We start from the raw sequence: 13,060 nt of genomic DNA, 5'->3' as shown, positions 1-13,060 counted from the left end.
CAGACATCAGCATAGGATCCCATTAAGATGAATACACTCCGAAGTTTACAAGATATGTTCATAACAAAAAATAGTACAATCAGTACATAATAGAGAGATAATTTACAATGAAAAAAATATCATCCCCCAAAACTACCACTGTACTGTCTCCCTCTCAGCCAAGGATTTCTTAAGGGTCTGTTACAATGACTAGCAATGTTGAGTGTGTCCAAGCAATCCCATTCCAAGACAAAGACAGTCATCAACTTAGAAATCAGATAAAGGGAGATAGAGGATACAGCAAGTGACCTCCTGTCCACCGTGGGAGATCAAAGACCCCACCCAAAGGGTCTTGTCGAGAAAGAAGAAAATTAAGTCACCCCTGATAATTAAAAGTGATGTTGTAATATAAACAAAAATACTAAATAGATAAACCAACAAAAAAGGTTGCATGGTTTAGTTTTAAAATAAATATCTTTTAATTTTTTATATAAAGAAACATTGCATACAAAACATTACTTCAAATAAAATTTAAGTAATATGCCTGCTGATTTCATTTGTACCATCACCCACAATATTACAATACATAATAAGAAAAGGATAAAGCTGATTGTTCTAGTTTGTTTCGTGCAGTCATTTGATTGGCTGAACCCTGCTGATAGATGCAAATAATAGTTGTATTTTGAAAGCACTATTGTTGCTTGAAAAAGAAAAAGAAAGAAAAAAAAAACTGCATGCCATCTTAACTATTTTAGAAGCTTGAAAAAACAAATTCGAACAGATACATTTATCACAGATGATTTGGAATGTGTTTGATTGTTTGCTAAGTTGGTTTACAGATACTTTTATATCATTTTGAAGTCTGAAAAAAAAAAGACGATGGAATTGCTAAAGAGATTATCTTAAAGTTGCACCACAAAGCAGACTCATAATCCAACTGGAACAAACTCAAAACTTAATTATCCAAAAGAGATAGCAAGGGCCTTTCATCAAGTATGAAATTTGTATGAGCAATTGACAAACTAACCAGGGCCAGGACAAAACCAAATAATCTCATTCCAAGACAAAGGCAGAAAGCAAGTTGGAAAACAGATATAGGAGGATAGAAGACACAGTAAGTATCTCCCAGCCCACTATGGGAGGTCAGGAACCCCACCCAGACAAAAAGGTTTCATTCCAGAGCAAGAGCACAAAGCCGTATAGAAAGGACAAACCATGATAATGATATAGGGGAATACAAGAGACACAATGTCGTGGATTGATGTCGATTTCACCGATCCAGGAGTGGAAAACGTTCTCCCATCCTTAAAGGAATCAATCCAACACCAATTATTGGAATATCGTTTAAATTTTATGAAGAAATATGATAAAGAAAGTGGCACTGAAAAAATGATTGTTTTTGTTTTTATTGTTTTTAAGGGTTTTAAGGCGTTTGCAACACATTTAGGTTATCTCAGCGCCAGTAAAAAGGAAGAAAATGGGATAGAAAAAAGTTATAGAATTACAATTAAGGCACCCAAGAAAAAGTAAGACGTAGGGGAACTGGGAACAAATAGGGATCAGATGTAGATTCCAAGATCATACCATCAATGTACTTAGTCTGATATCACCTATACTATAAGTCTCACCCAGACACAAGCACAAGATCCCACAAAGAGGAATACACTCAAATGCTTACATTATACATTAAAAATAAAAAATTTAATAATACATAACAGAGAGATGATTTACAAGGAAAAAAATATCATCTCCCAAAATAATAACTACGCATTTGACTGTTTCCCTCCCAGCCAAGGACTCCGGCCAGGGTTGGGACAAAACCAATCAATCTCATACCAAGACAAAGACAGAAAAGCATGTTGGAAAACAGATATAAGGGGATAGAAGACACGGTATGTACCTCCCTGCCCACTGTGGAAGTAGGGAACCCCACCCAGTGAAAAAATGATATCAATATATGATCGAGATTAAGTTATATATAAAAAAGCCTCAAAAAAAGATGACTAAAATAATCCAAAAATATATTACAAAGTAATGTTTCAAAAAAGAAAGCAGCAACGAAGCCCTGGAATTAATTATATCTTTTATCTCCGTTGTTCTTCTTATGGAAAAATAAAATATTCTAGCACTTGTTCAAAGACCACTGATACTCAACAAAAAGAAGCAATTTGAGACTTCACTCAACCTATTATAAATTTACAACATAAAGAAACATTTAAAAAAAATCTAGTCAACCTCTTTCTGTACTTTACAAGGATATAAATATATGACAGGTTAAATTCAGGACTATAATATTATATGAGCATTGATTTCATTCACAGCAAAATTAATAATTAAGAAAATATGTATATATAGCCTATCACGTTGGAAACATCACAATCATTAATTGAAAGTTGAAAGTAAAGAAATCGAAGTAATAAAATGAGATTCATTCAAAACAGCTTTGAAAACATGTTTGATTAAAAGGAAATACATGAATCAAAATTATGAATAGTCATATGCCCTTAGCAAATATAAAGAATGAGTATTGTAAAAGTTTTGGCATTCAGATCTCATCAATAGTCTTATCAACAAGGAATGTTCAGAAGATATAATAATAAGTGAAAAAAAAAAATATTTTGGAAAATGTTACTAATAATTATTCAACTAGATTATTCGTGTACATCTGCTAAAGTAATGTTTTTAACAGATAATAACAGAAAAATGTTTGTTAAATCCTTGAAAATGACAGATCATATCGCAATGCTTGATTAGAAAAAACAACAAATAAAGACAAAAACACGAAAATAAACAAACTAATCATTATATTTCACTTCATATCAAATTGCATGTAAAATCTTACAAGGCACCGTTTAAATCACATGGGTTGAATTTATGCAATAAAAAAGATCATATACTTTATAATGTCACTTCATTCTAATAAAAGAATAGATCATAATAAACAGCCTCTCAGTTGCTGTGAACGATTCATAACTACATGAGATGGCTGAGTGAATAAGACATTGCACAATAATAACGTGCGAACAAGATTTTAAATTGTTTTTAATCTTTTGCTTTGGACAAGATTATAATCTGTTGATTTGCTCCATTTGATAACATGGGTGAGTCCTGTTGATATTGGTCACTTGTTTGTTTTTAAGGTTTTTACGGCGCTTGCAACACATTTAGGTCATTTCAGCGCCAGTAAAAAAGAATGAAAATTGGATAGTAAAAACATTCTACTCGTAGATGTACAATTAAAAGGACTTGAAAAAGTAAGACAAAGAGGAATGGTACAAATAGGGAACAGATGTAGATTCCAAGAGCACACTATCAGTGTACTGTTTGAGATTACCTCAATGTTTCACCCAGACACCAGCACAAGATCCCACTAAGAGGAATACACTCACATGTTAAAAATAAAAAAATATCAGTACTAACAAGGAAAAAAATATAATCTCCCAAAACTATAATTATACATTCAACTGTTTCCCTCCCAGCCAAGGACTCCGGCCAGGGTCAGGACAAAACGTAGCAATCTCTTGCCAAGAAAAAGGCAGAAAGCAATTGGAAAACAGATACAGGGGGAATAGAAGACACAACAAGTACCTCCTGCCCATTATGGGAGGTCGGGAAGGTCACTTGTTTGATGGCTTAACTATATCTACCATCTAACAGTGCATGGCAACGGCATCTGGCAATGCCAAGCAAAAGGTTGACATGTGTTACCTTACAAATATTACAATACTATTGTCAGGAATGTCGGGGAATGAAAGCTGAAGACAGAATGCTTTAATAAAATATTTTACAAAGTAATACAAACGACAGGCTGGGATGATGGTTACATATAACAACAGCAATTTTAGGTATTTGAATGAGAATCATTTCTTACAGAATTCAAGTTATTAAAAAAAAGTAGGGATGAAATAAAATGTCATTGGCTGAATATCTTAGGACAATATGCTATTCTGACTTTGTTTTTAAAAAAGACATCAATAAAAAAAATATTGGAAAAATCATGGTATCAGTCTTAAAAAAACAGAAAAAAAAATACTTTTAAACAACAAAAAAAAAGCAAAAAACAAAAAAAAAGCAAAAAAAACAAAAAAACAAAACAATAAAAAAACAAAAAAAAAATAAAAAAACAAAAAACAAAAAACAAAACAAAAAAAAAAAACAAACAAAAGAAAATCAAACTCATGAAACTGTGCAATACGATACAAATAGAAAAAATATTCATAGGTATGAATTGTGTACAAAAGCACTGGAAGTTAATGATTAATCGGAATATTTAGTGGAGCCTATACTAATACTCAGCACATAAGTTGTTTACCAGGCAAAAAATCAAAACTCAGTTTATTAAATTCAGATTGAAAATATTCTCCGTTGTGCATATAATGAGTTAAGTGACAAGACTTGTGACAGCCAGGACATGAATGTGGTAGAAATGTGGAAGATTGTGTCAAAGCACTATGGTATTTATCTGGTAACTGAGAATGAACAAGTATACGCCACATTGACATGTTGCCATTAGTAAGTCACCAATGTGGGCAAGAACCCGAAACGGCAGAGCATCTAGTTGAACGGTGTGTTGTGACGATGCTACCGGGCAGGTTCGTGACGGTGCACGAGTGCGGACCGGACTTTGCTGATTGGGTCGATCGTCATAACATAGTAGTGTGAGAACCATAAGAGGCTGCTACCTGACACAAGCCTACAAAGACCCAAAATGGTGTTTATCATCGAAGAAAAAATTCCCCTCAGAAGGATAACAAAATTTACAAATTGGGCAAGAATTCACAATGACATAACCAGTTGAAAGGTGACAATTTTGGAGTTGCATTTTTTTTTTTTTCATTTTCTGAAAGAATATGCTCCCCAGAGCATTTTTATCTTTATTTGAAGTAAAGCGGATGATTTTTCATGAAGTTATGGTCAGATGTAGGGGAAGGTGTCTGCCTTTATGACAAGAACTCATTTTTGATAAAAATTGACCTTCTAACTTAACTTGGCAATATCTCAGTTCAAACCTTTTAACCATCCGACTGATTATGTCATTCACTGTAACATTTATTTCACGTTTTATTCACTTATAAATTTTCTTTAAATCCTCTGTGTAAAATACAAATAAATATTTATCTTTGGTTTCCCACTTCAGTTGGCATTAGATAATATACAATTGTATAATCGATCGTTTGAATGCATAACTTTTCACATATTACACTCGATCTAAATTCACTTGTAAATGAATCAAAAAAAAAATAAAATACACCAGGACATATCAATAGAATCTTATAATTGTAAGGGGCAAAAAGGAATGTAAATTTGATCAAGAATTTAAAGAAGGAAGACTGCGATAACCAACATCCTAAAAATATGGATGAAAGCAACGACGATGATGATGATGATGATGTTGATGATGATAATGATGATAGGATGATTGTCATGATAATGATAACGACAATACAACCAAAAATAATAGCAATGATAAAGATAACTGTTATGATTGATGATGACAAAATAATGAAAATTAGAATAATCATAATAATAATCTTTATCAAAATAATAAATAAAAATCCTATTATATTAAAAAATCAAAACATCATTTTTATCTTCATTATAATCTCATTTTCAGTTTTCTGTCTTCTGTGGTGTAGGATGCCACAAAAAGCAAAATGACAGGCGTTTAAGTAAATAAGCACTTGATTTTTGAAAAAAATAATCCAAAACAAAAAAAAAACAAAAATTAACAAAAAGGAAAGATTTATAAAGTGAGAAAAAAAAAAAAAGAAAAACCAATTAAAAAAAAAAACAAAAAAAAAGAAAAGCAAAAAAAACCAAAAACAAACCATGTCAATCTTTATGATCTTGATTTACTGTTTCCTTGTTCATCATGCATTTGAGCTAATTTCTAATGTAGCGGCCCCATTATGTGTTCCTTCACTTTCTTGGCCAGCATATGTTGGATTTTCAAATGCACCATCAAAACTTGTGGCAATAGGAGGTGATGTTTCACTAATTTCATTGTCGTATACGCGATCCTCCTCTAACCGACCATAACTGAATTGTTCCTCATTTCCACCTCCGACACCATGAATCTGAGAAGAGACAAATATACCAGATGCATGCCGTTTCACTGCTTTTGCAATCATTATAAGGTCATTTCATAAGAAGTAATAGGAGTTAAATCTGCATTATTATGGGTATGTAAGAAGTAATGGAATGGGAACAAATTCAAGTAGAGAAAAGAAATAGGTCAAAGAGCAATAATTCTGTGTTTCCAGTCTGAAACAACTTCAAAAACCTAAACAGTCATAAACCTGTCAAGAAGGATAAACTTAATGCTTACAAAATTATAAAACTATAACATAATATTATCTCTCATTCAAAAATAAATAGCAATTACGTAATATATACTGCAAGCTTTAAGTTTATCCTTTTTTGACAGGTTTATGACTAGTTAGGTTTTTAAAGTTACAGCTCTAACACCCAAGGTCGAATTTTTTTTCTATTTACCTAATATCCCAATTTAAAAATACTATACGTCGAAATAAGTTCATCATGCACTTTTCAAGTTCTAGATGTGTAGTAAGAATAATTCAAATATGGTGTTTTATAAGATATTTAAACAGATTACATATGCAAAAGCATTTAAGAGTGAAAAGATTTAATAGTGATGAAATACAGGTTGTAAAACTTGCAAATCATAAGAAGTAGAGGTACTTTTTAAAAGAACCCCTTAATAAGAAAAAAAAAAGGAATCACTTTTGTGATTCAGTTAACTACATGAAGATAAATGCAGTTCTCTATATTGAAAAGAAACGTTTAAACCTGACTTTTAAAATAAGACATGGTAGTCTCCAGTCATAAGTAGTATCTAACATAAAAATTTGAAAATAACATTAAAAAATTAAATTAAAATTAAAAACTTAATCAAGCACCCTTTTCAAGAGTTGCAAGTAATTATTACTATCCAAGGCACAAGACAGACACCAAATGGGTTCACGATTCTAGAAGACTAGCTAAGACAAAAATTGGTTGAAAGCAAACCTTCACTCCTCCAGCATTACCAGACATTGGATTTTCAAAAGCAACTGTGTCATTCGTTGACTTGAAAGTGCCACGGCCCCTGCAAGAAAAATAAAAAAGTTAAAAAATAGGAGAGAGAGAAAGAGAGGGGATAGCTTTAAAATATTTGTTTTGCCAGTCAACGACTTATTCATGATAATAAAATTATCATCATTATAATAATAATTTTTATCACTTTTATCATCATCATCATCATCATCATCTTCAACCTCATCATCATCAACCTCATCATCATCATTATCATTAATATTATCATTATTATTTTCATTATCATTTTCATCATCATCATCATATCGTTATTATTATTATTATTATTATTATTATTATTATTATTATTATTATTATTATTATTATTATTATTATGATGATGATGATGATGACGATGATGATGATGTTGATGAGGATGGTAATAATAATAATAATAATAATAATAATATAATAATAATAATAATAATAATAATAATAATAATAATAAATAATAACAATAACAATAATAATAATAATAATAATAATAATAATAATAATAATAATATAATAATAATAAATAATGATAATAATATTATTTATTATGATTATTATTATTATTATTATTATTATTTTATTATTATTATTATTATTATTATTATTATTACTATTATTGTTATTAATATTATTATCGTTATTATTATTATTATTATTATTATTATTATTATTATTATTATTATTATTATTATTATTATTATTATTATTATTATTATTATTATTCTTATTATTATTATTATCATTATTATTATAATGATGATGATGATGATGATGATGATGGTAATAATAATAATAATAATAATAATAATAATATAATAATAATAATTATTATTATTATTATAATAATAACAATAATAAACAATAACAATAATAATAACAATAATAATAATAATAATAATAATAATAATAATAATAATAATAATAATAATAATAATAATAATAATATAATAATAATGATAATAATTTTAATAATAATGATAATGATAATAATAATAATAATAATAATAATAATAATAATAATAATAAATAATAATAATAATAATAATAATGATAATAATAATAATAATAATAATAATAATAATAATAATAATAATAATAATAATAATAAAACAATAATAATAATAATAATAATAATAATAATAATAATAATAATAATAATAATAAAATAAGAAAGAAGAAGAAGAAGAAGAAGAGAAGAAGAAGAAGAAGAAGAAGAAGAAGAAGAAGAAGAAGAAGAAGAAGAAGAAGAAGAAGAAGAAGAAGAAGAAGAAGAAGAAGAAGAAGAAGAAGAAGAAGAAGAAGAAGAAGAAGATGAAGATGAAGAAGAAGATGAAGAAAATGAAGAAAAAGAAGAATAAACAACAAATGTCAAGCTAATTCAAGCCTTTAACTGAAGTTTTTTTAAAATGTAAAAGTTAAAACGGGACTCGATGTCTTTTGAGCTGTTTTAAATATTTTGAAAAAATAATCGAGCACATTCTTTATTTCTTTTTCATTATTCCCGAAACTTACTTGAGAACAACAAATATGATAATTCCAATAGCAATGATAGCAATAATGGCTACAACAACGCCTACACCAATGGCAACATTTTCACTCTCGTCATCATCACTATGACTATCTGAAATACAAGAAAATGAGTCAAAACAATCAATAAACATTAATTTACAAATTTCGTTCATTAGGAATATAACAAAAGAAAAAAAGAAGGAGGGAAAAAACCCCAGAAAAAATGATCCCCAACAACTTGTACTATGAGACAGAAAATTATGGTCCATTGTGTGAATATGGTAATATATCCAGGTGAACCAAATTGACGAAACACTAAATAAATGTCATGTTTCATTCTTCTTCTTATTATTATCATCATTACCTTCACCATAAGATCATCCTCATCATTATTATCATTATGATTATCATTATGATTATCATATATAGATAATAATAATAATAATAATAATAATAATAATAATAATAATAATAATAATAATAATAATAATAATAATAAAATAATAATAATAATAATAATAATTTGATTATCATTATGATTATCATTTTTATGATTTGATGATTTTTATTAATATTGTCATTATTATCATTATTCAAAGGGAGAAAAGACTTTTTAACCCTCCTAGCGTTCAGTATATTTTTGGTGGAGTAGAATGAGTTCTCTATATGGTCATGTCAATCATGTAGACATTCTTTGATGTCTGCAGTCGTATTTTCGTTTTTGTCGGGTTGAATCTTAAAGAGTGAAGATCACAATTTCTCTTATTTTTTAACTGGTTTTACTTCAGACATAACTGGTTTCTTCAAGAGAGCAGTAATGGTGATGTGATAATGGGGTTCATTCAAGTATATTTCTCTTAGCACTTCATGCGCTTAATAGGGAAAATGGTAGGTAAATAAAATCATTTTACCAGCTGATTCATTTTTATATTTACCTTTATTTCCTTTTGCATCTGGAGTTGGCACTGGCTGATCTACATCCCCTAAATATAGGAAGAATAAATTACCAAAAGAATGACCATGCAAAAGATGCTTTAAAATACATAAAAGTAGGCCATTTTCTAGTCAAGAACAGTGGTTGAGCTTATTCCTGTTTATCTAAAGTGTATGGTGTAAAATTTATCTTAAAGTCAATAAACTTAGCTAACGTTCATTCTTTTTACAGATGATTTTTTTCATCGACCTCGCAACATCTTATAGCTTAAGTGGCATGATAGAAATATAATTCAGTGCATAGCAATTAATCAAATTCATATATCATTATAATTTCGATGGATGCACCATGCTCAATACATTTCTCAACACTTCATCTATTCCCTAGAACAATCTTATATCATACAGCCAATTTTGAGTTCATAAAATGTAAGTTGCTCAATAGTTGTCCTTTTTGTATTAACACTCTACAATGTTCATTCGCTTTTATAGCCAACCATTTACTAACACCAGAAATAAAGGGTTCGTTTATTCACCTAGGCTACAGCATCATCACACTTTGAAGAATCATTAACTGATGAATATTTTTGTTTTAAAAGCCGAGTTGAATGCTATACCATTTTGCATTCATCACCTTGACAGATTTAACATAGCACTATCTGGACAAATTTTATCAGGATCATTGCTAGGTTGTATCTATAAAACTCCCAATTTTTTAACCATTTCCATAATGGGATGCTGTCTTACCTGTTGTAAAGGAAATGTATTGTGATGGGCTGCTCTGGTAGGATTGATCTGACAGAGATGTGACATAAGCACTGTATTGCGTCATGGGGTCCAAGGGCGTCAGAGTGTATGAAGTACCAGTAATATCTTGTGTCTAGACAAAGTGAGAGAATATTTAACATATAAATTAAAAGAATAATGATCCACAACTATGAATATGAAATTGGCATTAACTTAAACTATTTTTTGCTGTGAGTTTCATTTGGTTGACATTGCTGCTACCACTACAAACCACTACTTGCCATTCATGGACACTTGGTGATGATCTATTCAGGCCGGCACAAGTAAAAAAACTCCAACTCAGATTTTTTCTGACCACCAAGCAATGATAGGGTGGTCGGGTTTGTTCGCTCCAGTAGAATGTACTTTGTAGTAGAACAGTGTCCTATTCAAGGCAATATTGCTGTTTCACGTTATAGAAATCTGGATAAATTCTCAGTCCACGGCCAAGTAACTACTGTGTGTGTGTGTGTGTGTGTGTGTGTGTGTGTGTGTGTGTGTGTGTATGTCTTATTTGATTTTTATGAAGTGAGGTCATGGTGGATCTTAATTTAAATTGCGAACTTACCTTTTTGTCTCATGATTTCTATTTTGTATCAAGTGTGTAGAATGTGCTGTCTATTCACTATTTGTGTAACACGCTAGCCGGCAGGACACGTTTTGTATGCCTGTGTCTTTCTATTTGATTTTGCTTTAAATTCTTATGCTTCAATCTGGATTTTTATATGGTTTATCTTGTGACGGTGTTGTGTTTAATTATCTGAAATCAATTTTAATCTCAAACACATTATTTCTGTGATATTCTTATTTTTCAGAATGGATTTTATAGTAAATATACCAACAGAAAATACTAATATTATTTGATTTAATAAATAGCTATAATTGTCACTCACCTTTAAGTAGCGGGAGCCATTTCGCTTCTTATAGTGGACAGTATATTTGACAAAACGATCAGCGCCAACTGGTGGAGTCCAGCTAATTCTAGCTGATATGCCAGTGACTGTGTATTGGATATTTTTTGGTGGATTGAGGCTGAGGGCTGGAAATTAAAAGGACATAATTTATAAAGCAAATTCAGATTATTTCATGAGGTTCAATAAACAATGCTCCATTAAAAAAAAATTCAGTAGAACGCACATATGTGTACTATTGATGTGTACTTATTTGCAGGTCTGATAACCTGAATTGTTATTGGCTCATTGATGTAATTGAAATACTCTCAAACCAAAGCAAATAGTGTCCAAAACAAAGACAAAGACAGAAAGCAAGTTGGAAAACATATATAGGGGGATAGAAGACACAGTAAGCACCTCCCTGCTCACTATGGGAGAACAACACTGTTAAATTAAGCCAATAATTGCATTATTATCTGATCTGCCAATTTGTACACATAGTTTATTAGCATTCTAATAACATTTATCATAGTTGAAATAGAGAACTCTAATAATTTTGTAAATTCATATTGTATATAGGACAAATTTCAGCCTCGTCATAACACTAGATAAAAGGTGATAGGATTAAAATGAAATATTTTAGTTCCATATCCAAACAAAAAAAAAGAGCAAAAAAAAAAAAAAAAAAAAAAAAAGATAAGAAAGAAAGAATACATACATTATTTTCAGCCTTATGTCATTTAGTCTGCCTCAAGCCTCCTTGTCATAAAATTCCACACATTTCCCATTAATAAAAAAAAATCGCAGTTAACATTATCATTGATATCTATGAGTAATTTCATAACAGTTTACATCCTTAACATCAACAAATCTACAACTTATAACTCTACAACCGTTATCATCATCACCACTATCACTACCACCACCAAATCATTAGCCTAAGCATTTTCACTCACGTTCAACTGTGACAACATCAGACCTTTGGCTGCTTCCTGATTGGCTGGTTGCTGCTACTGATATTTCATACCTATCACTTTGTTTTGGGTTTAGAATAATGTATTCTAGTGAATTGTCATCCTGGGAAAAACAAAAGATTCAAGATAAGGCAATAAACAATTATTTTAAATTATGAGAGGAGAATATCCAAGAATAAAATAAAGAAATTATGTGAATTCAAGTTTCAAAGTTTCTAATTTAACTTTGCAGGCCGGGTTCAATTTATTTCTAACCTCACATTATCTCTTACCATTTCCACCAAAAAACCAAAACACCAATGCAACTGAAAGTGCACCCTTGATGAAAATCAATGAGTTTGCACATCATTTCAAGAAACTGTAATTTGAGAGAAATTCAGTCCCGCTGTTAAATGCATAAGGCATAAAAAACGGTCCGACAGCTTAACAAAGTGCATCTAACTGCTACATTTATAGCCCTGATTTGCTCGGAATAAAAGTGACTCTTTTTTCTTTTTCTTCATTGGTGTCCCCTATCTAATCTGACTCAAACACGATTCACACTTGGTTCCTTTGCATGTGATTTGAGTGCTCTACCAATTAATGGTCATCATCACCACTATCACTACCGCCAAGTGTTACTGATTAACCAATCAGAATATTCCCTGCCATTTTGCCCTTTCGTCTCTATGTCTATTTTCAGAGGCCTGACAAATAATCCTCAATTCTATAGATACCTTTAGTACATACCAAACAAATATTTTAGCCCCACAATTATTGAATGTGTAACAAAATATTATTTTGACAAACTGATGAAGGAATTCCATAGTAGCACCTGATGACACTATGAATTTATTTTCAACCATCTGTGTTAAAATTGTGAGTGATGCTCAGAAGCTGTGAGGCTGATTGCTTCAG

At 30.2% G+C, this 13,060-nt stretch overlaps 1 protein-coding gene across 5 annotated transcripts in view; it reads right to left on the bottom strand.

Annotated features, from left to right (window-relative positions):
• Positions 1-434: 434 nt before the first annotated feature.
• The window catches only part of LOC144972837 (Ig-like and fibronectin type-III domain-containing protein 2), a 112,149-nt gene continuing 99,523 nt past the window's right edge, over positions 435-13,060 (bottom strand). For all 5 annotated transcript variants that reach the window (XM_078914542.1, XM_078914541.1, XM_078914537.1 and 2 more), the window contains 7 exons: positions 12,146-12,266; positions 11,190-11,335; positions 10,258-10,390; positions 9,513-9,560; positions 8,581-8,689; positions 7,009-7,087; positions 435-6,056 (listed from right to left, as the gene is read on the bottom strand). In XM_078914542.1, coding sequence (XP_078770668.1) covers positions 5,850-6,056; positions 7,009-7,087; positions 8,581-8,689; positions 9,513-9,560; positions 10,258-10,390; positions 11,190-11,335; positions 12,146-12,266 — 843 coding nt within the window. In that variant the 3' untranslated portion in view covers positions 435-5,849. The remainder of the gene's footprint in view (positions 6,057-7,008; positions 7,088-8,580; positions 8,690-9,512; positions 9,561-10,257; positions 10,391-11,189; positions 11,336-12,145; positions 12,267-13,060) is intronic.

Source organism: Berghia stephanieae, chromosome 5, assembly GCF_034508935.2.
Source record: "Berghia stephanieae isolate SIO BIC M18660-M18661 chromosome 5, UCSD_Bste_1.3, whole genome shotgun sequence".
NCBI lineage: Eukaryota > Metazoa > Mollusca > Gastropoda > Nudibranchia > Aeolidiidae > Berghia > Berghia stephanieae.
This window is presented reverse-complemented; position numbering and strand designations above follow the sequence as displayed.